Below are 24,062 nucleotides of genomic sequence, written 5' to 3' on the forward strand. Positions count from 1 at the left end.
CACTCTTTTTATCCTAAATTATATATATATATTTTTTTCCAATTTTATTGACTTTGTCATAATTCATACTAACAAAGAAACATGAGTATTGATAAGCCCTCTGATCAAAATAATTTACTACATGTTTATCAAATATTATCTGTTGATAAGCTGTACTTTTTCTAATGTAAACTAATAATGTGTATGCTGCTTTTTTTTTCTTTTCTTATTCATTCTGTTATAATTTATTTTAAATTACTTGTATTAATTACATGTGATTCGTTATACAAAATTATGAAAACCCAATAAAAACCTTTTTTAATGATGATTAATGAAAACAATAGTACAAGGAATAAGCAAAACGAGATTGACCCGTGTGAACGTCCCATCCAAAGAATGAGGGACTCTCGGCATTCGCGAGAAACATTACAATGAACTCGACAAATGAGTCCTATAGCCGTATCATATATGCATGACACACAGCAGGACGTTGTTTCATCAAGAGGGCATCGTCTATCTATGGAATGCCAAAAATGTGCCATTGTACCCAATTTGTTTTGTGGGAGAAAAGAACGAACATGGAAACCAAAACGCTCTCTCTCTCTCTATCCATATTTAGACATTCTTAAAGTTCATCACGTCAATGGACCAATCAGGATGCAAACGAGAACACCTCATTTTTAAAGTTCACTTTCAATTTATCAATCCAGAGTTTAAATCCAGAATTCGAAAAAAAATATATGACTTTTAAAGAATAGGCCTTCACGTAAACTAATAAATTATTTTTCAATATCTTTTTTTAAATGTAATATTTCTTTTTATTAGTTTTTGTAATTTGGTTTAAAAAAAAACATATTCCGAAAGTAAGAAGATCCCAAAACATTTACCAACCCTGTAAATGCACGGTTTGGGCATGATTAGATGATGAGCGCATACTAATCGTGTCAGTGTTTACAAAAAAAAGGAAGATGGTATGTGATGCCATCAAAAATCATGTTTAATCATAATATCTTATTTCTTCAGTTTGAAAGGTAAAGCGCACAGTTGCATACCAGAAGATACCAGAAAGAACCAAAACTAAAACTGATACTAGATAGCCATACGATGTCAAAAAATTCTGACAATAATATATCTAAGCTTGTCCATGATCTAAGCAGACAAAAATATACTACGTACTGTAACAATTCGAAGGCATCACTCCATATCGTATTCCAAATTGAAACCAAAATGAAGGATATTTGATACACATACTGGCAATCACTTACTAACACATGGCCAGATGACAATAGGAAAACGGCACTGATGAATAGAGCATGCACGCAATGCCTTGAAATTGAATTACTCTGCAGTATTTCACCTATCAGTGAACCTTATTTAGAAAGTCCATATGACGGTTGTTGATTAACCATCATAACCTACAAACCTACTTCATTAGCACGATTCCTTACTTGAATACCAATTGTGTTCAAGATCTTAATATGCCAAATTAATCTATAAATACATGCACAATGTACTTAATAGCTCAATCTACTCTGTCAAGCAGGCCAGAAGACTAATTTGCAATTAAAAGGGTGTGGCTCATTAATAGGTTCATTATCTCGATGAAATGTTTTTCCGCGTCGAAATGTTTGCAAACCTAATTCGCCATTGGCAGAACACCGGACGAACCTACCCTCGTTCAGTTATCATGGGATCAGGCATTGGTTAGGTCAGCCAATAAAGATGGAAAGCTATCAACAGATTCAATCTTTATCTTTTGTTGACTATCACAATAAATTGGATAGCAAAATAGTTAACGCATCGTTGACCAATAGGCCTATTTTGATGCTTCTTACGAACCCATTATCTATTACCTATGTACTATAATTTATTTTTATCGTTAGTTTCTGCTGCTTGAATGACCCAATCAGATACAGCTGACATGAACATTTCCACATTATAGAAAACCTACAAACAACTTCATCGCTCGCGCCCGTGAAATTATTTCAGTTATTTAAAGTACCTTGCGAGTCATGATTATTCAAAAGTTTTTTCAAGAATAGTCTAAAAGCTATTTATCTTATTACCTTCATCTGACGCTGCCTTAGATCACCGTAGGAGGGTCCTCGATTTGCTTCACACATACTGATCTCACTTCAATTTGGTCCTCTTTTCCCAGCCAAATCCTGCTCAAAAGAGCCCCAAAATACGCCTTCAGTGCCACAACAAAGGAGAATCTTTGAGAAATTCTCGAAATAACGCCTCCTGTTTCGCGTACAACTCTAGTTGCAGTGACCAAGATGAGCCCTTTCAGAAGTAAATAGATGTCTTTCACAGCAGCGCGTGTGAAATTAGGTTATAATATTCAAAATGTAAGCTTTCACTCACTGCATTCCTCCCTTCAAAACCACGTCAGTTGGTAACTTGTGGAGGATTCGCCCTCGTATAGACAAATCTAACTCTGCAGGATTCTGAAATGCCTACTTGGATAGCCTTCCCGCATTTTTATACCGCTCACTCTAAAAATATGTCGGAGGGGGGTTAGAATAATTTCAATGTGGGCAGTGTCTGAAGGGTATCGAAAACCCAAACGACTTTGACAGTGATGTTGTGGTATTTCACTTATCTTTCTTTGACCATGATGTATACGTCATTGTTTTTGGTAAGGAGAGGTGTATTGTTTTCGTAAAGAGGAAAGTGTTTTGCCGAGTCCCTTCCCAAAGAATCAATTTCACAAAGATTGTAGTGAAAGTATTTTTACGAAGCGTGAATCTGTATAATCGCTTTGTGATTCGTACATCCCACTTTTTTTTACATTAATCTATAATTTTGAACTTTCTGCCTATGATTCTGGCCGGAGAATAATAACGAATATTTGTTACTTTTAGATATTTTATTTGGAGAAAGTGATATCTAATTAAATCTTATCCTGTGCCATGTTTTACAAAGATTTGTAATAAATTTTAGTTTAAACTCAAACTGAAATAAATCTCACCTTTTATCTATGAATTACACTTTGAGATCAATATTAATTTATGTTTGATATGAAAAAAAAAATGTTTTTTTTTTGTAAGACATGCTAAAAAAAACATTCACCATGAGAATATCTCACTTTACATTTTCATTACCCGTACATTTCATGAGACTATTCTTTAAAAAAAATCACTTATCTTAACTGCTTTTTTTTCTTGCTGCATGTGTTTTGCTTGGGTTTTACATCGACCAATAGTGAGCATTTAGAAATCACCTCATTAAATTTGAGTTCTGTCTTAAGTAGTATTTACCTTTTGCATAAAATCAAAGAGAATCCATTCTTCAATTATTTTTTCTTGGTGAATGTTTTAGAACAGAGAACATGTTTGTTTTACCAATGAGAATGGACCAATGAATTTGGTCTATCAAATGTAATTCACTTTCGATTCTGCGTGCTTACGGTGCCCTTTTTTGGTCAAGCCGATCCTCGGATGCAAGTTTTCGTTAAAAAAGAAATCATGTTCCCGATTTCAACTATAAAAAAATCCCGGGGATGCTGCTCATATTAAATAAAATATGCTAAGTCTGTTAAATAAAGTAAATAAAACGGGCGGCAATATCTCAGTACTTCATCTATTAAAATTGTATCTTAAATATTTTGAAAGAAAGTGAATTGTACCGTTATTATCATCTTTTCTTTTCATTAATAGATTATGAAACTCATAAACTGATGTTAAAAAGGCTCTGGCGCTTAAAATGGTGATGAACATCAGTAGTTATCGAAAGTTTTATTTTTTAATCGTTTGTTGAGGAAATTTATAAAAGTATTCATACCGTTCCAGTGTATTGCAAATTTGCGAGCAAGCCAAGAAAGCAAGCAAAAATTACGAGATCAACATTTCTTACATTATTATTTCTATAATCTATATTTTGAGTGCATAGGTCGAATTGATTCCATATTGAAGGAAATTGATGTTAATTTTGATGTTCAAAAAGTCAATCCAAATAGTAACAAAAACAACACGATTTTTAAGGGATTCCATGCAGACCGCAAACCCTCATCAGTGCGACACTGATTCAACCTTGCTACATTCCTTTCGAAGTCAATGAAAGATACTTTTTCTACATAACCCACTTTGACAACCTTTAAGTCAATTCACTTAAAACTGTAAAAGAAAGAGAATCTTCTGCTTGCCGTTGACCGCAATAATATGGAAATTGATTCGTTTACTCTCTTGTCTGGAAGACAAAAATTATCGACAATTTTGTTTTATTTTAGCGGTAATCAATTAAATCTATACCATCCTTTAATTACTGCCAGTTTCCAAAGTACTTCAACGCAGATTCTATTGATATTTGCACTGAAATGAGAAGAATTAGAAAATGTAAAAAAAATAGTAAAAACGAATTTCTAAAAAAAAAGATAATTCATGAAACCTGCGTAGCATTCCATAGGAGTAAAAGCTACATCTGGGGAGCGTTTCATCAATATTTTCATCCGACAAGTTGTCAGATCTGACATCTTTCCTTGATTCTGATTGGCTGAGAGGCACTGTTCCTATGATAACTGTCGGATAAACTGGTACTTGTCGGATAAAATGTCCGACAAGTCCTTTCATGAAACGCCCCCCCCCCCCCTGGATTTGCCTCCAGTTGTTTGCAGCAAATATATCACACGGCAGATAATAATTGTACTTCGCAATTAAATAAATGAATGAGAAGTTGGCCAAAAATGATTTGATTTTTTAATGCCTTTAAAAGTTTAAATAATTTATTAAGAATCTTTCCCCCCATTGTCACCGTATACCACTAAATGTAAAACATTGTAGTATTTGTTGCAATGGCAGGCAATTTCTTCAAAGGTCTATAGCTATTACCAGAGAATTTTACCTAAATACCTTACCTTCATCTGATTATAACGTTGGTCTCCCATAGGGGCTGCTTTGGTCGCCATAATTAAGGTTACTAAAACACACGTCCAGGAAACAAAAAGAATGTATTAAGCCTATGTAAAAATGGCGCCGGCGAGGAGTAGGAACTGGAATATTGAGACTGATGTCACTGGCTACGCGGTCACCCCTGACAATGGCAAGTGCATCTCGACCAGCACACTCTTAGAATGCGTTTTCACCCTTTTGTGGGAGTGGAGGTATATAATTAGATTTTCGACGTTGTCTTCTTTCTTTTTTTTCTTCTCCTTCTTCCTCTCCTCGGGGATGTGACATATGCATTGGTTTAGACAACGCGAATGCCAGGAATGTGTCTCCGCCACTCTTAATGCTGCTTGCTGATTGGCGGAATATTTTTAGAAAGTGGGGACAAGTTGGAAAGACCGAGTCACGAAACACAGCGATGCGCAAGGCCTGTATGACATCTTATCGAAGATGACCGGGAAAGAGGAATCTAATTTTATGACTAGCGAGCAAATGTAAGACAGATGTAGGAGAAAGGTGACAAGTATCGTCTGATATTGATTTCACGACAAGGCTGATGCCAATTACCAAATAATTTGAGTGATTTAATATATGAGTCACGACAAAGATGATAGACCCAGATTGTTTTGTGAATATGTTTTGATACGATCGGAAGCGTTCTCCAACAACGTGGATGCACTCAGTTTGCACCAGTGATGTCTCTTGTTTTTTTTTAATCAAATACTGTAACATTGCACACGTTGCATTGTTTTTTTCCTAACTCAAACTCTCAAATTTTATTAACAAAACCTGTCACTTTCCTATTGGTCACATGACTGTAATTTATTAATCTTTTGACGGTCCGCCCTCGTGAATACTAAGAAAAATGATAAGTTGAATTTTCTCTGCTTCCCAAATTTTGAGGAAGTTTTAAATTGCAAATTGCATTTGTAAATTTATGGATTAGAAATGATAATAATTTAGTATTTGGAATTCTTCAACCATTATGATTACTTTTTTGTCCTCCTTTTTCAATGTAATATGCTTATACTCAAGTTGGCATTATTTTTGTGCCTTTTTATGGGGGGGGGGGGGTCGGATCCTCTAATCAAACCTATTTACTCGAATATGATCTGCACGGGCGGCGCCGGGGAATTTTGTTAGGGGTGAGCTGACCTAAGCTTTAATACAAAGTAATTTTTACTTATGTTGTTAATCTGGAATTTCATAACCAGACATTTCTTTTTCATACTTTTCTTTCTTCTTTCTTCCTTTTTTTCTCCTTTTCTTTACTATTTACTATTTAATTTTATACTAGTTGAAAATCTTCGGGGCAGTACCCGACGTGTTTCCGGTGGTACCATTCCTTAATGAGTTTCTGTACAATTTTGAGTTCCATTTGAAATATTTAAATATAACTCGTTCTTTCTTTCTTTCGTTCTTTCTTTCGTTCATTCTTTCATTTTTTCCGAAGTTTATACACATTCTCTGAAAAATGCATTTTCAATAACATGATTTTCAGCTTCGTTTTCGACATTTCGATTTTTTTTTAAATTTCATTTTCTACATTTTTATTTAGTCGTTTGCACAGCTCGGTCTATCAACGATTGAATTTACTTTGCTATTTATCGTTACTTTTGGAAAATGATTCTAAAAGACGTTTTCTTTGTTGCATTTATCTAATTATTTTGCAGCATGTTTCTAAATGTTGAAGGAGATAGATTTCTGTTTTTATTTCACCCTTTCTTTGCATCTTCTGTATATTATCACCAGGGACCTATCCACTGGGGATTAGTCTATTGTTACTGGGGGTGCTGAGCATTGTCACAGCACTCCCAGTAACAATAGACAATCCTCCTTGGCCAGATTATCATTAGATATCATAATGTAATCCAATTATTTGAGGGTTAATTTCATTTTCCACTTTTACTCCTTCTTGATGTTATACTCTTGATTGGTGATGAAGGTAACTTTTTTTTCCAATTTTACTTTTTCATAAACAACTTAAAAGAGGACATTATATATTTACCCTATTCAAATGCTGTTCACAGCTAAATTTTGCACTGCACGGTATCAAAATACTTTTAGCGCAAATAATTATCTTTATTCAGAAATATCAATACTGGATGTCTTCGGACAGCTTTAAGTTATTCATTAACCATTCCTTTAGGCCCAATATTTGATTTTTATGATTTTTTTGCAGACGGTCCTCATAAACAGTCCTTGTACAGCGCTCGGTATCCTCTGGAAAAGTGCTATATAAATCCAATTATTATTATTATTATAACTGTATAAGGAGTCATCTGCATTCGTATTGTATTATGCTTAGTATATGAGTTTAGTATAATTTGTAAAAAAAAAAAAACCTAATTGGTGTTATCATTATATCGCTTTTTTACGAATCACGTTATTTTAAGAAAGAGAACAATAACAATGTATTGAAAAAATGTCATCTGATTTTTTTTCTCTCTTTAGTCAACAGTTGCGATATAGAAATCTTCAAGTTTTGAAATAGAGCTGACACTGTAAATCTAGTGAGGATGGAAAAATATTAGACATATTTCTCATTTCATTGCACCCCCTGAAGATGATGGTGTGCATTTCGGGTGGTCTATGTTTTGCAACAACATTTCACATTGCTGATTGCCTAAACCATGTCGGGGTTGAATCCTCAATCACTAGAAACTATATTGCCAAGAATAACTAATGGTTTTGATTCTTCAAACCCCTTTTGGTCTTGAGAAAGGTAAAAGTATAATACTTAAAATGTGAATGTAAGAAGTTATCGCCTTCCACTTGGATTCAAAGAAGAAAATCGTACTCGTTGCTATAGACCATTAGAATAAATTGGCATTGTGCAGCTGTGTTTGCATTCGTTATTTTAAATTTTATAAACCAGGACAATGTCCGGATTGATTCCTCAAGAACTAGAGTTTATACTACCAAGGAAAACTAATGGTTTGATTCTTCAACCACTTTTGGTCTTGAAGAAGGTAAAAGTATAATACTTATAATGTGAATGTAAGAAGTTATCGCCTTCTTCATGCATTCCAATAAATAAAATCGTACCCGTTGCTATAGGTCCTTAGGACAAACTGCCATTGTACGGTTGTGTTTGCATTCGTTATTTTGAAGTTTATAAACCAGGACCGGGACCTATGATCATTAACTAGAATACAGAATGAAGTAAAGTATAAGATGAATTCATCACTTAAATGCGGAGGAGTCGTCTATCAAAAGTCAGATCCAATTACACCCAGCATTCCGAGAAACAAAAATAAACGACAATCATGACAATGGTAAACTGCATTTGGCAGTCACAGATGATAGAGATGAGATCTAGGACACGTCGTCGCCGGAAACGAATCGCTTTCGGGCTTACGATGTAACGCCCCTGGGATTTACCAAAGCTATTCCAACATCGCCAAGAATTTCGATTAGTTTCAGGAGGGGTACATCCAATGGTAATGATTGGGGTTCTAGAGTACTGTAAAATGGTAAATAGAGCTGGTTAAGAAATGCAGAACATTGCAGATGATCGGTCGACAATGATCGAAGTTATTTTTAGTAGGATTGTTAAAGTGACGCACTTTTATCGACGCATGCACTGACACGCGTAAAATTTAGATGCATCATCGCAAAAAGAAGAAAATCGACTGCTATTTGCAATCCTTGAACAAAAAGTTATAGCAATCTCTCTTCAGACGCCTAACTCATCTTGGAGTGTCGGAGTATTCATTCGAACGAAGCATTTGAATTACGGAATTCAATCATCATTTCTGAAAGTCTTCTTGAAAATAAGACGAAAAGAAAAATGATCTCACTTCAGAGGCCTATCTCCTCTAGGAGTATACGAGTATCTATTCGAAGGAAGCATATGAATTTCAGAATTAAATCATTATCTCCGAGATTATTTTCTTGAAAAAAGACGAACAATATCGATGCGTTTCAATAATTGAACATGCATACCACGACAACTTAATACAATCTTTGCCAAGCTAATATCACAAAGTACAGATGTATTACAAAGAGTCATCCGTCACTACATTCTGAAGAGCATACTCATAATAGTGGAATAACGCGGAAGCATGTCCTATGACCTAAAAAGAATTGGGCAAAAAGAACTGACAATAATATAAAAAAATAATCCTCAAAACGGAATGATTATAATATTGAAAAATATATACAAAGAAGATGAACTCCAACAAACAATAGCATTTATCGTCATAGATGATGAAAATGACACTTGAAACCATTCGAGCAAGCATGAATATAATATATTCACATCAGTTAATATGGATATAAAAGTGTTTAGGAGATGATGATAAATGAATAAGAAGTTCAGCGAAACGAAGCATGGGGATACTCAACTTTCAGATTAAATGGCAATAGATTGTAGGATTCGACAATTATTAATGAAGTGTGAAAAGTATTCACAGTGATTAAGATTGTGGGTAATTGATGACCCAAAATTTGACATTTAAATCTTTCAAGGTGTGTCATCTTGCAGAGGGAAAATTCAATATTTCATAAAGAGAATTTGATAAAGCCAAAACAGCAAACGCATTGTATTGTGATTCATGCTAATTTATAATCGAACTCAAATGGACATACTAAAGAACAATTATTTAGCCGCTACGCTGCGCGTCTCTGGCAAGTAGCTAATACCCGAGGAATGTCAGACATCAATTAATTATCCAATTAATTCTTCACTAATTTGCAATGCCCATACAGAGATAAATGAAACTTACACCCTGGTGTTGCGGTATGATGCAAAACTTTTTTTTACCAAGGGAATGTTGTATGATTAGGAACCTTGAACTGGCATATATCCGAAGTCGCCCTTAATTCTTTTTATGATCAAGCTTACCTTAAGAGAATGCTGGCGCTGGTCGCCCATAGGTGCTGCCTGAACGGCCATTTCAATTAATCTTCTTGTCTGTAACCACCGAGAAGGGGATATTAAGAATGTTTGAAATGAGCTTCACCAAAGCTACTACCACGTTGAACCAGAAAGCCCGGACAATGACGGAATAGGAGTGACGAGGCGCGTTCACAGATAGGGGCTCTTTTATGCAATAGAATTCATGAATCCCATATCCTCCAAGTGGACAAAGATGGAAGTATTATTGGAGGATGAATCTACATGCGTGTTCCATCAGGGATAAACGTATAATCTTTCTGCGCACAAACGGACGCGCGCCAATGATGTCAAAATAATTTCAAAGTGTTTTCATTTCCTATCAGGTTTTCGGTTGTTTTCCTAAAGTTTCGGCTTACCTTTGCAGCGTGTTTACGCTGGTCGCCCATAGGTGCAGCCTGTGTCGCCATCTTGATAGATTAGCGTGTATCCTTATACCAAGGCTAAATGAGTCAGTAAAGGAGAGGCGAGGATATGGCTTTATCCACTACGACAGTCACAGCAACAGTGATAACTGGAAGTAAGATGAAGTAGTACTACTTCAGCAATTACAATTCGTAAATAAATCGTACGCTCTGGTGGGTTAGTACGCACGTGTCCTCCTTGATGTCTTTAATTAGAAGGTAGCAAGCGCGCAAAAAACAGGTACTCGCAGGTAGTTCTGAAATCTCATTGGCCAGTTAGATCCACTCCCTCTGGTTCCGCGCGTGCTTCCTAGACGCTGGAAGGATGTGGAAGCGGGCGGATGGGCGGGTAACAAATCTAGGGCATCTGGTATCAGGAGGATAGGAATTCATACTCGACAGGAATGCAACGACCTTTTATGGGGTTAACAGAAGATGGAAGAAAGTTCCTAGGGGAGAGGGAGGGGTTTCCACATTTAGGCATGCGACATTCTCCCAGACAGTTGCTCCTTGTAAAGTTATTACCCAAACCCCAATTATCTGGCACTCACCAGAAGTTTAGTATTAAGACGCATCACTTGATGAAATCTTCAATCAATCATGCGGATCCATTCAACAGTGCGACCCCTCCAGCCCAGCATTTCTTTCCCATTCCCTGTCTATCCAAATTGCACATCTTCAACACACACACACACACGTCTTGCTTTTCTAATGCACCCACACGCACACACAATGTAGAATGTTCAGTAAAATACAGCCCCTCCTCAAGAACATCATGGACGCAAAAGGTATTCAGAAGGTATTAAATCATTAATTCAATAACATTCCAATTGTTATCCTCAATGAGTTCTGACTGAACCACTCGCCCTTAAAGGCCCTACATCATTCTTGCAATACAGGCTATTTGGGCAATATAACACAATCGTGTAACATTTCATGAATAAAATATGTATATCACATTTCAAACAACTTAAAATCAAACAGGCCTTGAACGAAAACCAACAAGACTGTTATGGCTTATCCCCCCCCAAAAAAAAAAAATAAATAAAATAAATTTACTCTTCAAATATCTTATTAATCTAGTGAATGTTTATAATTTTCTAATTTCTTACCTTTGTAGGTCCAAATAATTCACACACCTTCGTTCATGGAATATTTTCTTGTAAACATACAATGCTATAATGCTGGTATAGGACTATATTTTGAATTTATGTTTACAATTGACGGGGTTTTTGTTAATATCTGCCGATATTTTGTTTATATCAAACTATATAGAGTTTCATTCCATAGTGCACTGAAACTCACAGGGTCTTACAGAATACGTTGTTTAAATTAAGTACTGTGGGAGGATGCAGTTAAATATAATTTTCGTAAATATTGTATTTATTAATTTATTCATTTTGAGGGGAATGAACTGTGTTTATATATACTTGGAAAAACATGTTAAGTATTGCAAAATATATTGAAAAATAATTGATAGAAATGGCAAATCTGTCGCACATTGTATTTCGTTAACTAATTGCGTATTAGTGTATATGCTTTCATCGCTGTCAATAAACTAATTTCCAACAATCCATTGTCATTACAAGCATTATTATCCTTACTATTTTTAAGAGTATATTTCATAATAAAAATTATAACAGTATAAACATTTGTTCTATTTCTATGTTTTTATGTTTCAACGAAACCTAAGAGGTTTCAATTTAGAAGTCTCAAATCAGTTTGGATATCATAAATAACGGCCTCTCTTGAGGAAAGGCTTTCAAGTAACGGCACCACGGATGGAATGCGTTTTTAAAAAACAAATGAAGAGGCGATGTTTCCAGAACAAGAATAATACAAATAAACAATCTCGGTGGATGGTGGTCCACAGTGATCACCCTTTCTAAACATGAAAAGGCCAAGACAGTATCAGCAGAAAATGACATCTTCTTTCGATTGTTGTCTACAGGTGTATGTTTCATATATTGTTTATAAATAAACATGCTGAACCCGATATGCGATATTGAAAGCAAAAATACAAAAAGAGAAACGAGTTATGTTCATAGGTTTGATGAACAAATAAAATGTCTCGCCCATGACATCAATCTAATGAAGATGTGAAAATAATATAATGGTTTGATATCAGTATCAGCTAAGGATACTCGGAGCGCAAGGAATGCACCCGTGTGCACAGATTTGTTGCTTGTGAACTCATATGTAGGTGCAAATCAGACAAGGACAGGTGTGTCATCACTAAGAATATATCAAGACTCAATCTGGTTATCTCAGTTTGATAATAACTTTGATGATCACTCTCCGTTTTGTCCAGTTTGTGCAAGTACGCGAGGGTTTAATAGCTACCTACTTTGGTGCCGTGTGCAAGGGGGTAAAGGTTTTGTATGTGTACGTCCAAGCGGGTGTTACGGTCCTTAAAAAGACATTATGGGATAACTAGACTTCTTGTGGCACGTGACCTTCGGTTTTAAAATCCTATAAATTTGAACTGTTGTTAAAGAAAATGAGCCTTTGTTAGTCTTACCTTCCTTCTGATGGCTCGCTGATCGCCCATTGGTGCAACTTGCGCGGCCATGTTGGTTATTTATGTGTATTTATCCAAGGGGAGTAAAGAATGTTAAATGGCTGATCGGATTGTGTACCGAATCCACACAGACGACACTGACACTATTCTAGCGAAACCCAGTATGCCGACTGAATTCAAATAACCAGCCGGAAAGTTTATTTACCTTTTAGGCTCTGACCAGGTAATCGGAGTCCCTAGTTTGAGGTACAACGCGCGCGCTCATGAAAATGGCCTAAAACTCCAAAGGGGACGTGCTGATATGCATAAGGGGCGTTCATACAGAGAACCTTCGTTTTCGATTACGCACGCACGCGCGATCGAAATTGTATGTGCTTATCAGATGCTGGTCTTCTCGGTGAGTCATTAATTGACCTCTAGACCCCTTTACTCAGTGGTATTTCAATTGACCCCGCCATTTTAGGGGTGTCTCCATAAATTGAGTAACGAGACAGTTGGGATGATGGAAACATCATTAAGAATAGATGCAGTAATAATTAACGTCAATGTTTGTCCATAGGAACATTTTGTACCCCATTCTCTGGCAGAGTCATAGCCTCATACCAATAAACCCAGAAACTTCTACAAATTAGCCTAAATCATGAACTATCATATCCTCCCTTTTCTTTTGAACTTCACATGCTAGACCAGCCATTTCGAACGGACTAGTTAGAGAAGCTTTGAGCAAGTCAACAAAATAATCGATTTGGATTTTGTATGGCTTTTAACGGAAGACAAAAAGAACACAAACTATTTTTTAAAGATATAATTTTCCATAAAATATTTGTATGAAGGGTTAAATCAGATGTAGGAAGTTGTTTGAGATGTTCATTACAGTTTTTTATTCCCCTATATGCAAGGCTAATGGCGTTGATAGTTTTATCTATAGACACATGCACAGTTTTTACATTAATTAATTCTTACATAATATGGAAGGATAATGTAATTGATAGTTTTAACTATACAGTACACATTTACACGTTTTGAATTACAGTTAATTGAATGGTCAATCATTCATAGGTTATCTGCATTTTCAGGCGGAGATATAACTGTGATTTCAATCAAGTTTAAATTTCTACTCGATCATTATCTAGCCATCTGTATCACTTATTATATCTGAGTTCTACATTTAGATAGTGTCTGATTTATTTGGTTAATTTTCACAAAAAGTGGGTTTCACAATCTGTAGGCCCGTGAACAGACGAGTTTTCGCGACTGAATTCTCCTTTTTGTCACATCATGGGCACTGACAAAGAGTGTGATTTTACCTTTTATTTTTGAGAACTACGCTCCTTACAAAATCTACGATATTATTTCTACGGCATTTTTCTCAGCAAACTGATTAATTTATTCCTCAACATACCGGAGAAGGCCATATATAGAGAGAGTGATAGTGGACACACACACACACATATATATATAATGTTCATGTATTGTATCGAATGCTTCAATATGTCCTAATCAAAATTCCCATGGTACCAAGCAGAAGGGTGCGTTCGTCAAAATGATAACAATTATAATAAAGAAAAAGTATATTTATAGACTTTAAAAAGAAAATGTCACGTTTTTCCTCTACTAAAAATTACACTATTGAAATGGTCATACCATAGAACTATCTCATGATATTGAAAATAAAGAAGATGAAGCCATTCGAAGTCAAGCACGTCAAGGTCAATACCAGCAAGCATTCTTCGTCAGTTGTTCACGTGTCTTAGGCATGCATATACATCAGCCCACACATCCAGGCAGAGTTATGGAGTAATCGACTGCCTGTATGATAAGAATATTAGATATGACATTCATATTGCAGTTTTGTGACCACTCCCCCTCCCCCAAAATAAAAAATAAATAACATAAATTACAATAATAACATTAATAATAATAATAAATAGATGAATAGAGAAAAGAATTTTTTGAGAATTGATAGCAAAAAAATCGCGAAAGTGTAAAAGATCCCGAAAGCTGTTTGTTTGTACCAAAAGCTAGTATAGTTGAAAGTTCTTTTCAGCTGACACCTAACATGCTTTGGGAACTGTAAAGAGATCAGTTTGATTTATGAACATCCTATTCAAAAGGTAATTTTAACTATACATCTTTCTTGGTAGGCCTATATACTTTTCTCTGTATGGACAAGGCACGTGGCTTAGACATGCATACTCATCAAAATATATTATCTCACTGTAGAGATAAGGCAAACGCCTAATTCTTTACATATGGGTCATTTTAAGACTAAGCATCAAATTTAAATAGGATTCCATTGATGTTTGACAAAGATTCTATTAAAAAAATTAAATAATATGCTAAATATATGCTAATCTGCAAAAGCGCAAAATCAACACGGTAAAAAATATATCACGCTGTTTAAACCCTTCACTCTAACAACAAGTTGTTTAAACTTTTACACAACTGTTTTAACTCTTTTTAAATAATGAAAACGTTTTCAACAACTTAAACTTTATTCAAACTTTCAACTATTTATGATTGAGTGGCGGGCTTAAACAACCTGCTTGAAATTAAAAAAAAAATTACCGTGAACCAAATCTCATGTAACACTTATAATAATTGATAGTTCCTTTGCAAATTTATCAATTTTTAATAGCTCATTAGTTTTGGATAAAAATCAATTAAATTGGTGATTATAAGAAAATTATGTTAAAATTTATAAAAATTATATCAAATTTACATGTTCATGTATATGCTAGAAACACATAAAATTGGTTTAGGGCTGAACAAAAAGTCATTTTGGGTTTTGCCGTAGCTTTCTTTTCGGACGAAGCATTAATCCTACATAGGGTGCCAAAAGCGATAAAATGGCCCTTGTTTAAAAAAAAGCTAATACATAATAAAAGACCAATTTCTGCATGTACGTAAATTCTAGTTAAAGCATCAATGGCAAATAGGATTCCATGAAAATGAAAGTTTTATACAAAGTAACATGGAAATCAAATTTTAAAAAGGTAAAAGAAAAACATATTAATGGGATAACATTTAAAAAGGGCAATGTCCTCGTCTACCAATCACTTTTGATTAGAACATTAACTTTGGTTAGGATTTGATGAAAATAGTGACTGGGACCCAATCTTTTAGTTTAGATTTATGCAAATCTCATCAAAATTGCATTCACATGAAACTAAATGAGAATAATGTCACATATTTCAGCAGCCCCCATTGAACCTGTATTTAGTGTAACTATTCTACATCACCATCGCAGTGAGCAAGTACTCTGGTATCTGCTTCTACGTGACCATGACCTGTTCCCATTAGAAAGATATATTTGGTAGCAGAAATTGTGAATACCTCTTTAACACGGATGAAATGATTAGCAGTTATACTAAATCCTAGCAAGATCCAAGGAGTTCTTCAACTCATCCTGCTCTAAGAAGTCATTGTCTCGTTCTAGAAAGCTTAACTTGTTTCGTTCCATTGAAATGCAGGGTAATACAATCATATCCTATTTTTCTGGTTATTTGAATAAATTAAAATGAATTAGCATACCTTTTTTATATAAAAATGTTAGTTTTATTAGTGTGGTCTGTAACAAAAATGACGTTCTTTATCTTACAAAGATATTTCAAAAGTTGCGCCCTTCTATAGACATTGTGATATTTGGTTATCCTATATTGCTTTGTGCATGAATTACGTAAATTTACAATCTTATTTAGGCATTAAGTTGTGATTTTGATTTTATTTTCTGTTGAAGGAATCAAAATATTTAATAAGATAAAGATATGGATATTATATATTTGACAAACCATTTAAATGCTGATATACATGTATGCATAAATAACTGCTCATTTACATGAACTAACATTCTTATGCATGATTTTAAGAAGAATCTTTTGGAGGAAACTTGAAGGCATTGATCGGACACTATGCAAAAAAATTAAACCCAGTTTTTTACGGCTATATTGTTCTTTACGTTTAATTATTGATTTATGCATATATTATTCGTAATTTATATATATTAGCATATTTCCCCTATAGGCAAATTTGAAGCTTAAGTTCCATACATTCTAAGTTTTATACATCGTGTCCTTGGAGTGGAAATTACATTTATCTTTCTACCTGTATGCTTCAAAACCTTACAAACCCAAAATGAAAAAAAAATATATTTAACCAATTTTCAATATAGAAATTATTTGTATGTTGTGATAGTTCTATTTCCATATGGAAATTTCGCCATTGCATTGTGAATTTCCAAATTCGATTATCAAAATACGGTATTGAAATATTGCCATTTAAAAAAAAAAATCCTCAGAGATGGGAGATCTGTAAACACCAAATGACACATTATACATAAAAACATTTTCTACACTCCATCCAATTTCACAATTTCTCACTATATCGTATATTTACTGGTGCAAGTTTAGTTCTAATTTCAAATTTGCATTGGCTTACATTACATGGGGGGTCATAGGCCCACAAAACACAATTAAGTCATAACATGAGTAATACAAAATCAAGGCAAGGTAAGGTGAAATAATACAGAGGAAGTGTGGTTTAATGGTTTGGATTCTCGTGTTGCAATCAGAGGATTGTGTGTTCGAATCCCACTGTGGTCTAGTGTCCTTTAGCAAGGCGCCAATCCACACTTTTGCATGTCTCTCCCTCTCTACCAAGGTGGAAATGGATACCCGGAAGGATTTGAACGCCATTGTAGCTGTCCAGTATTGTACACCCCGTAAATGGTATCTATGACGACTGACCGGAGTAGTCATATCCCCAGGAAGTGGAAGGTGTGTGTTCGGGAATGACTGATTGAATCTGACCGGGGTAATAATCTTCATTAGATTTCTAATGTGCCTTAATATTATCATGAAACGAAAATCAAACATTCAACCCACTCTCTCATCCCTCTATACCTCAGAAATGTCCGGTGATATTTTGATTTTATTCTCCCAGGGGGCCACAGTACCCCTCCCTGAATAATAATTGTTCAACACATCATTCATCAGAGTATACATAACACGTGACTACGAGAGCAAGTGTCCGGAGAAGCAACAGTTGTAGATCATTCTGATGGGACGTAATGCATAACGACTTCCTGATTACAGCGGCGGAACACGTGGCTATCACGCATCCTATAAGTTCACATCACATGTAGAAAGCACATTCTAGAAGCTCTTCGGGTTTCCCTCAGGAATGTACTAAGTGCTGTTGACAGGATCTGCCCTGCCTACAAGCGTAGCTAGGAATGTTAAATTGGGGGGGGGGGGTAGTCCAGGGAACAAAGTTTCTGTTGAAAAATCTGCCATAGGATTTCTTATAACAATGTGATATATATTCAATTTGATAGGAAACTATTTTATGTTTGATTAATCAGCCATAATGGATAGCCTTATATATATATATTGAGTCCAATGCCTTCAGAAACGAGACCACATGGCCCCTCAGTAATCGACCAAGGGAAGGGAGCGGAAGAAGTACTTAATCCCACGATTTTGTTCATCGTTCGTAAAGGACTTTTCTTTTATTTCGCCGCACTTATAAGTAAAGTTAGGGATATGGTTAATATTAGGGACACGACATAGGAAACCAGGATAGACAGCGTCTACTGTGACCCGCAAGACACCATGGCAACTGAGCAAGAACAGTCTCGCCGGTCATGCCACTTAAAATCGGTAGGACAATAATGAGATAACCATAAGGTATGCATTGGAATGAAAGGGTGGTATTGTAGTCTGAAAGGAATTGTTTTAGAGACCAAGTTAGAAATATTTTCCGTAGTTCCATTCCCCTTTTGTTTTTATTTTCTCTCTTAAAAAAAGAAATCTAATTCATCTTCTTGTTTGTGTGTAAAGGGGGTGACTAATCTGTGAGCCATTTCTACGCCATTGACTCGACCAGCAGACCCATTTAGTTCCATTGTCATTAAGTCATACTACAATATTATTGTCTGTATCCCAAAAATGATTTGAAATTCGCGCTTTCTCCTAGCTCCCTTGAATAATGTATTAAGTTACAACTTCTAGAAGATAGGGAGGTGTAAGTAATAATGCCCAAAAATGTTGTATAGGTCGTGCGTGCAGGGCTGCTATACACTAAATTTCGATAACTTCCTTTCCAATTGCACTAATCTTAAGCCTTTATACATTTGTATCCCATTTGGTGAAACCTCGGTCCTAAACTCTGGCCATATACTTCTCAAAATAATATACAAAATAATGTGATATCATTTTTTAGCGTTGAAGAGTGAATACCATGGCTTTAGCTCGAGCTGCCTTCCAGCGTTCAGTGCATTCAAAGAGTTTCGAATCCTACCCGGTACCCATTCACCTCACCTGGGTTGAGTACTACACATTGTTGGCATTTTTTTGCTGAAGGAAAACACGCTTGGCTGGAATTCGAGCCCATGACCCTCCGATTTAAGAAAAGAGTCAGAACCACTAGAAAACGACGCTTTAAAAAGAAATGGTCAGTACAACAATACCAGATGTGTAACACTATTTATAGCTACTATAGATTCATATGATTATGAAAAAAATGTTATTTATATATTTCTAATCTCTAATTCTCAACGTATGATTCTCAAATATCGAATGTTCTTTATGTTAGATCGGTTACAATGCCAAACCGGATTTGGCACGAATGTCATGATTTGAAACACCAACGTTAAACCAAACACAGTTAAATTCAGAATTCCACTAGTCGCATGACTTCTTGTTTTTTTGTTACCTGCGGTGTTGGTTTCGCCTTGCAACAGTCTCTACGGATTAGTAAATACCACCTGGTATGTTTGTAGTGTTTCGTTACCTAAAGGTCGAGTAAGTGCAGGAGACTGCAGTATTGCTGAAGAATCAGTATAGGAATTGTGAATTTACTCCCAGACTCTCTTTGATGGAAAAGGGGCTCGACAATTTCAAAGTATCAGTGAAAAAAAAATGAAATGGCAGACAGTATCGAGAGATGCACATTTGAAATGTCAAGTATCTCTATTTCCGTAAATGAAATACAGCACAAAAGCAATAGTTATGTACGGAATCGACCATTATGCCAATATAACAGAGGTAAGATCGACTATAGACTTAAACTATCATTAATGATTTTCAGTATTGTCTTGTACGGTTTTCGAATCAGCTTTTTTGGTGAGAAAGCAGCATTATAGAGTGTATTTATGACTTTTAATAATGCCAACATAGTCCAATAACACAAATTGGAAATCTTCTTTATGAGTCGATATAACAAACTCCGTGGGTAATTTTGATAAAGAATGAAAGCATGGCAACTGGTTCTAAAAGTAAAGATTGCTCTGGCTCGGACTATTCAGACTTATCCTTGTCAGAATATAGGAAAAAGGTCAAGCATATTTAAAGAAGTGGAAATATCTATGAATTAGTTGTCTCATTGACATTGAAATTGTCGTTAAAAATAAATCTACCATCTAGCTTCTGATATCTAATATTTTTATAAGTTTAAACGTAATCTGAGAAGGGGTTGGTTGAAAATGAGACCAGCCGTGTCAAGACGGGGAGGGCTGAGCGTAAGTACAAAAAAGGGGGCATGTCATAAGTTCCTTAGCGGCTCTGGTTTATATTTCAAAAACCTGATCCGGGCAAACCTTCTCAATGGCGCCAATTCGCAAGACCAGACTGACATTTGAGAATCTTGTGCCTTTGATACGCAAGTAGAAATGCAAGAGGGGTGGAGGAAAGATGGCAGGCAAGGGAGTGGACACATGGACAAGAGGCTAGAACTACGGCCTGGAAGAATTTCAGAAGAATTTGAATGGAGCGATGGAGTGACACAAGAAAGGGTCGCCATGGAATGGGCAACTTGTAACCATACATCACCTCAGTGTGATTAAGCCCCTGCATGTCCTAGCAACTGAACAGAACGCTGAATAGGATGCCTTTTGGTAAAACATGTCTTGCAATTTCACCTTAAGAGTTAGGTCTAGAATCGTAAGGTGTGTGCACAGAAAGTAACTAAAAGGTAAAAGTCATGGCCGAGGAAAATTGGTCAATGATAACAGTGATCATCCCACGGTAGCATCAAGATTAGATGAATCAGCCGATGGTACTATGGCTACAGCACTAGAAAACAGAGACCAGGAAAGCTATGGGTCTTTCTATCTGACAACAATGATATCAGTAATCATCCCACGGTAGCATCAAGATTAGATGAATCAGCCGATGGTACTATGGCTACAGCACTAGAAAACAGAGACCAGGAAAGCTATGGGTCTTTCTATCTGACAAACATTAGAAATGAAGCGAGCCATTTTCATAAGAATTTCGATTAGTAGATTTTTAAAATAAGCATTTCTCCGGTATGCAATGCTGTTCAGAGATAAGGCCTTGTCTTAAAAGAAAAAGCATCAGCATATGAAATATTTCAAAGAATTATTACTTCAGGGAAGCGTGCTTCATCAACCATGAGTCAGCATTTGTCGTCCAATTGACAAGTTATCAGATATGACAACTTCCCTAGCATGTCATTGGTTGAAAAGTACAGGTGTTCGAATGTTACTATGATTCTTTCGAATAAAACCGGCTTTGTCGGATATGATGAAACATCCGATAGGTCCTTTCCTTGAATAGCCCCAGAACAAATGAAATACGATAATGGACTTACTTAAGAAATAATAGTACATTAATTAATCCATAATGTGATGAAATATCTAGATGTGAAAAGGCCATGTTCGCGATTGTCACTGTACAAACGGAAATGGGTGGTTAAAATCAATTGGTGCGATGATCCGATATGAACGATGATGGTTTGGAATGACTCTGATTTTTTTTATTATTTATGATCATTGGCTTACCTTCGCGTGAATCGCCCGCCACATTCCAAGTAGCGGAGCGCGGTTAGCTCTTTGTGTTTGATAAGACATGCTGATAGATAGATGACTAAGAAACGAGGAATGAACCAAATTACGATCTCCAATGTCAAACCTTCCCAGAAATCGCTGCACTTACTAGCCAAGATAAGTCACCACTCTCTCCTTAATACTCGGATGTATATCAAATACTGATGAGTGAATATTCCTTAAAGCGTTCTCACCGAAACGTAAAATTCCGTTCGAAATGACGAAACCACTCACGGGATCGTAGAATATTAAGGACAGAAAAATGTTGAGAGATGATGAATATCAGCTGTGACCGATTCGAGGAAAGTTAAATGTGTAGGATCTCCGCTCCTACCCGTCCCCGCCTAGCCAAGACCCGCTACAAATATCACCAGAAGTGTTAATTACACCTCTTCAATTATTAAGTAAACGTCTTCATTACAATTATAACATGATAAGCTTGCACCGGGGAAAGGGTGTCTAAAATTGTCTCAATGAAATCAACATGTTGATGGTGTGAAATTTTAGTCGTAGGCAAGTTTCCCAAAAAGAATTCCACCGGGTTGATTACGTGTTGAACGTGGCACATGCTAAATAGTACAGATAGACTTTAACTCAAAGATGGAATTTAATAAGTCTAATATCTTTTGAAGAGGACAGCCAGTTTTGAAATAAGATTTCACCTAATTCTTATGTTCAAAATCTGGGAATCTTACACGCAAAGAGATAAGAAACCTATATCTTAGGAAGATGGTAAACTACTCATTGTTAGATATTACGATAATCATCATAGTAGATTTTTGTATTGTTATTATTTCGTAATACGATGGTGGACTAGGTTTGTGGTGGTGTTTTGTCATACCTGATTGGTTTATTGCTTTACAAGCAAGAATGCGTGTACACAGAAAGAGAAGATTTACTAGAGGGGCCCAGTGACGAAGTTAGATGCCTTACCAGAGGGCACTAGTGCATTTGGGAATCGAACCCGAGACACCGGAATACGAACCCCTCGCTCTATACCGACTGAGCTAATGGTGCTGCCGAAAGTCCCGTGCATAATTATATACTATACGATTCGTTGCAACATAGTTTTTAAAGAAATTATAATAAAATTTGATATGTACATTCCAACCAGTGAAATCTTAGCGATCAGAGTTCAGGATGGTGATAGGACTACTAAAGTCGAACTTCAGTCGAGTTCGAGCCACCCTGTAAAAATAAAACAAAATTCAATTCCAAATCGTCATGACGTCATCATCGGGCTGCGCCTTGAAGTCGATTTAGACTTTACTCCGCCCACAGGTGTTGATGCGAAAACAAATTACGATTTTGTTATTCCTAACGTTATGCCGAACTTCAAATAAAATAATTTTACTTCTTGGAACACATTAAAAGCAAAATTAAACCAATTACATAATTTCGGCGTAACCGGGGTAGAAATGAAAACAATCCCGATATGCATCCAAGCACAATATTTCTTCCGTCAAAGGTCAGAATTAATGTTGTATATATATATATATATATATATATATATATATATATATATATATATAGTTGCGTTCTGTTGAATGTTTGAATGTTAAAATGGAGCCTTTGTTTAATATTTATCGCTATGCAGGTATTGACACTTGTCATATTTTCCACTCGATGATCTTCTTTTTTTGGGAGGGGGGAATAACAGTCGTTAATAAGCTCTCTTAAATTTGAAATTGCATTCCCTCTAATATTGAATTGTGGAAACATACTCAGATTTTGATACAAAGAGGCATTGTTAATTGTTTCGTGAAACACAAGAGGAATCTTATGACATTGTTGAGTAAGCACACATTAAAGTAAACGAAAAGATATGCATTTTAACTGCTGTGGTTACACATAATGTAAATTGTGAACTTTGAATAATGAAAAGATAGGCTATGATGTGCTTATTCAAAACTTGAAGGATCAATAGTAGTTTTTACACAAAGGTTAAGTTATTTTAGTCAAATATCTTTATCAATGATGTCACGCTCTTTTGATCTAAAATTGAAAATTCTTTGGGTATGAAATGTTTATATTTGAAATGAATACTTTTTAATTATTCGGAAATCATCCCAAAACCGGCTTCCGATATGTGTTCATTAGTTAAGTATCATGGAATCTTTTACAAATTAAAATAAAGGGGTGATGTCCTTATTACCGAGTATTCTCTCATTTCAAATTGTGTAATCAACATCATCAATATATACCCCGCACACTTAAGTGATCTTCCCATCGACTCATGCCGTTGTTGTTGTTGCTGCTGCTGCGTCCCTTGTCTTCATTTGTTCGCTGTGTTTTTCCAATGGCTTTTGCTGCACGGTCATTAGGGGAACAGTCCTCAATTGCTGGTTCAAAGGCCTCCTGTCTTTCCCAGACATCAACCACATGCATGACTTGGAGACCATATTTTCAGTCTTGTTGGTCTTCGAATTAATCATATAAATCTTGTATTTTGTTTGAATTTTTAAGATGTGAAATAAAGAAGTTAAGAAAAAATGATTGGATTGTACATTATTGACATCTTAAC

The 24,062-nt window shown here is 35.6% G+C and overlaps 1 protein-coding gene across 7 annotated transcripts in view; it reads right to left on the reverse strand.

The window, feature by feature from the left end:
• LOC121414041 (myophilin-like) overlaps positions 1–12,884 on the reverse strand; it is a 34,868-nt gene extending 21,984 nt beyond the window's left edge. The window contains exon 1 of one of the 7 annotated variants that reach the window (XM_041607083.1): positions 2,046–2,416. In XM_041607083.1, the coding sequence (XP_041463017.1) occupies positions 2,046–2,102 (57 nt within the window). In that variant the 5' untranslated portion in view covers positions 2,103–2,416. Of the gene's footprint in view, positions 1–2,045; positions 2,417–4,834; positions 5,028–9,714; positions 9,922–10,124; positions 10,321–12,690 lie in introns of those variants that run through there. The other 6 variants (XM_041607087.1, XM_041607084.1, XM_041607088.1 and 3 more) reach the window with 6 other exon arrangements.
• Positions 12,885–24,062: the final 11,178 nt, after the last annotated feature.

This window comes from Lytechinus variegatus, chromosome 4 (assembly GCF_018143015.1).
Source record: "Lytechinus variegatus isolate NC3 chromosome 4, Lvar_3.0, whole genome shotgun sequence".
Taxonomy (NCBI): domain Eukaryota; kingdom Metazoa; phylum Echinodermata; class Echinoidea; order Temnopleuroida; family Toxopneustidae; genus Lytechinus; species Lytechinus variegatus.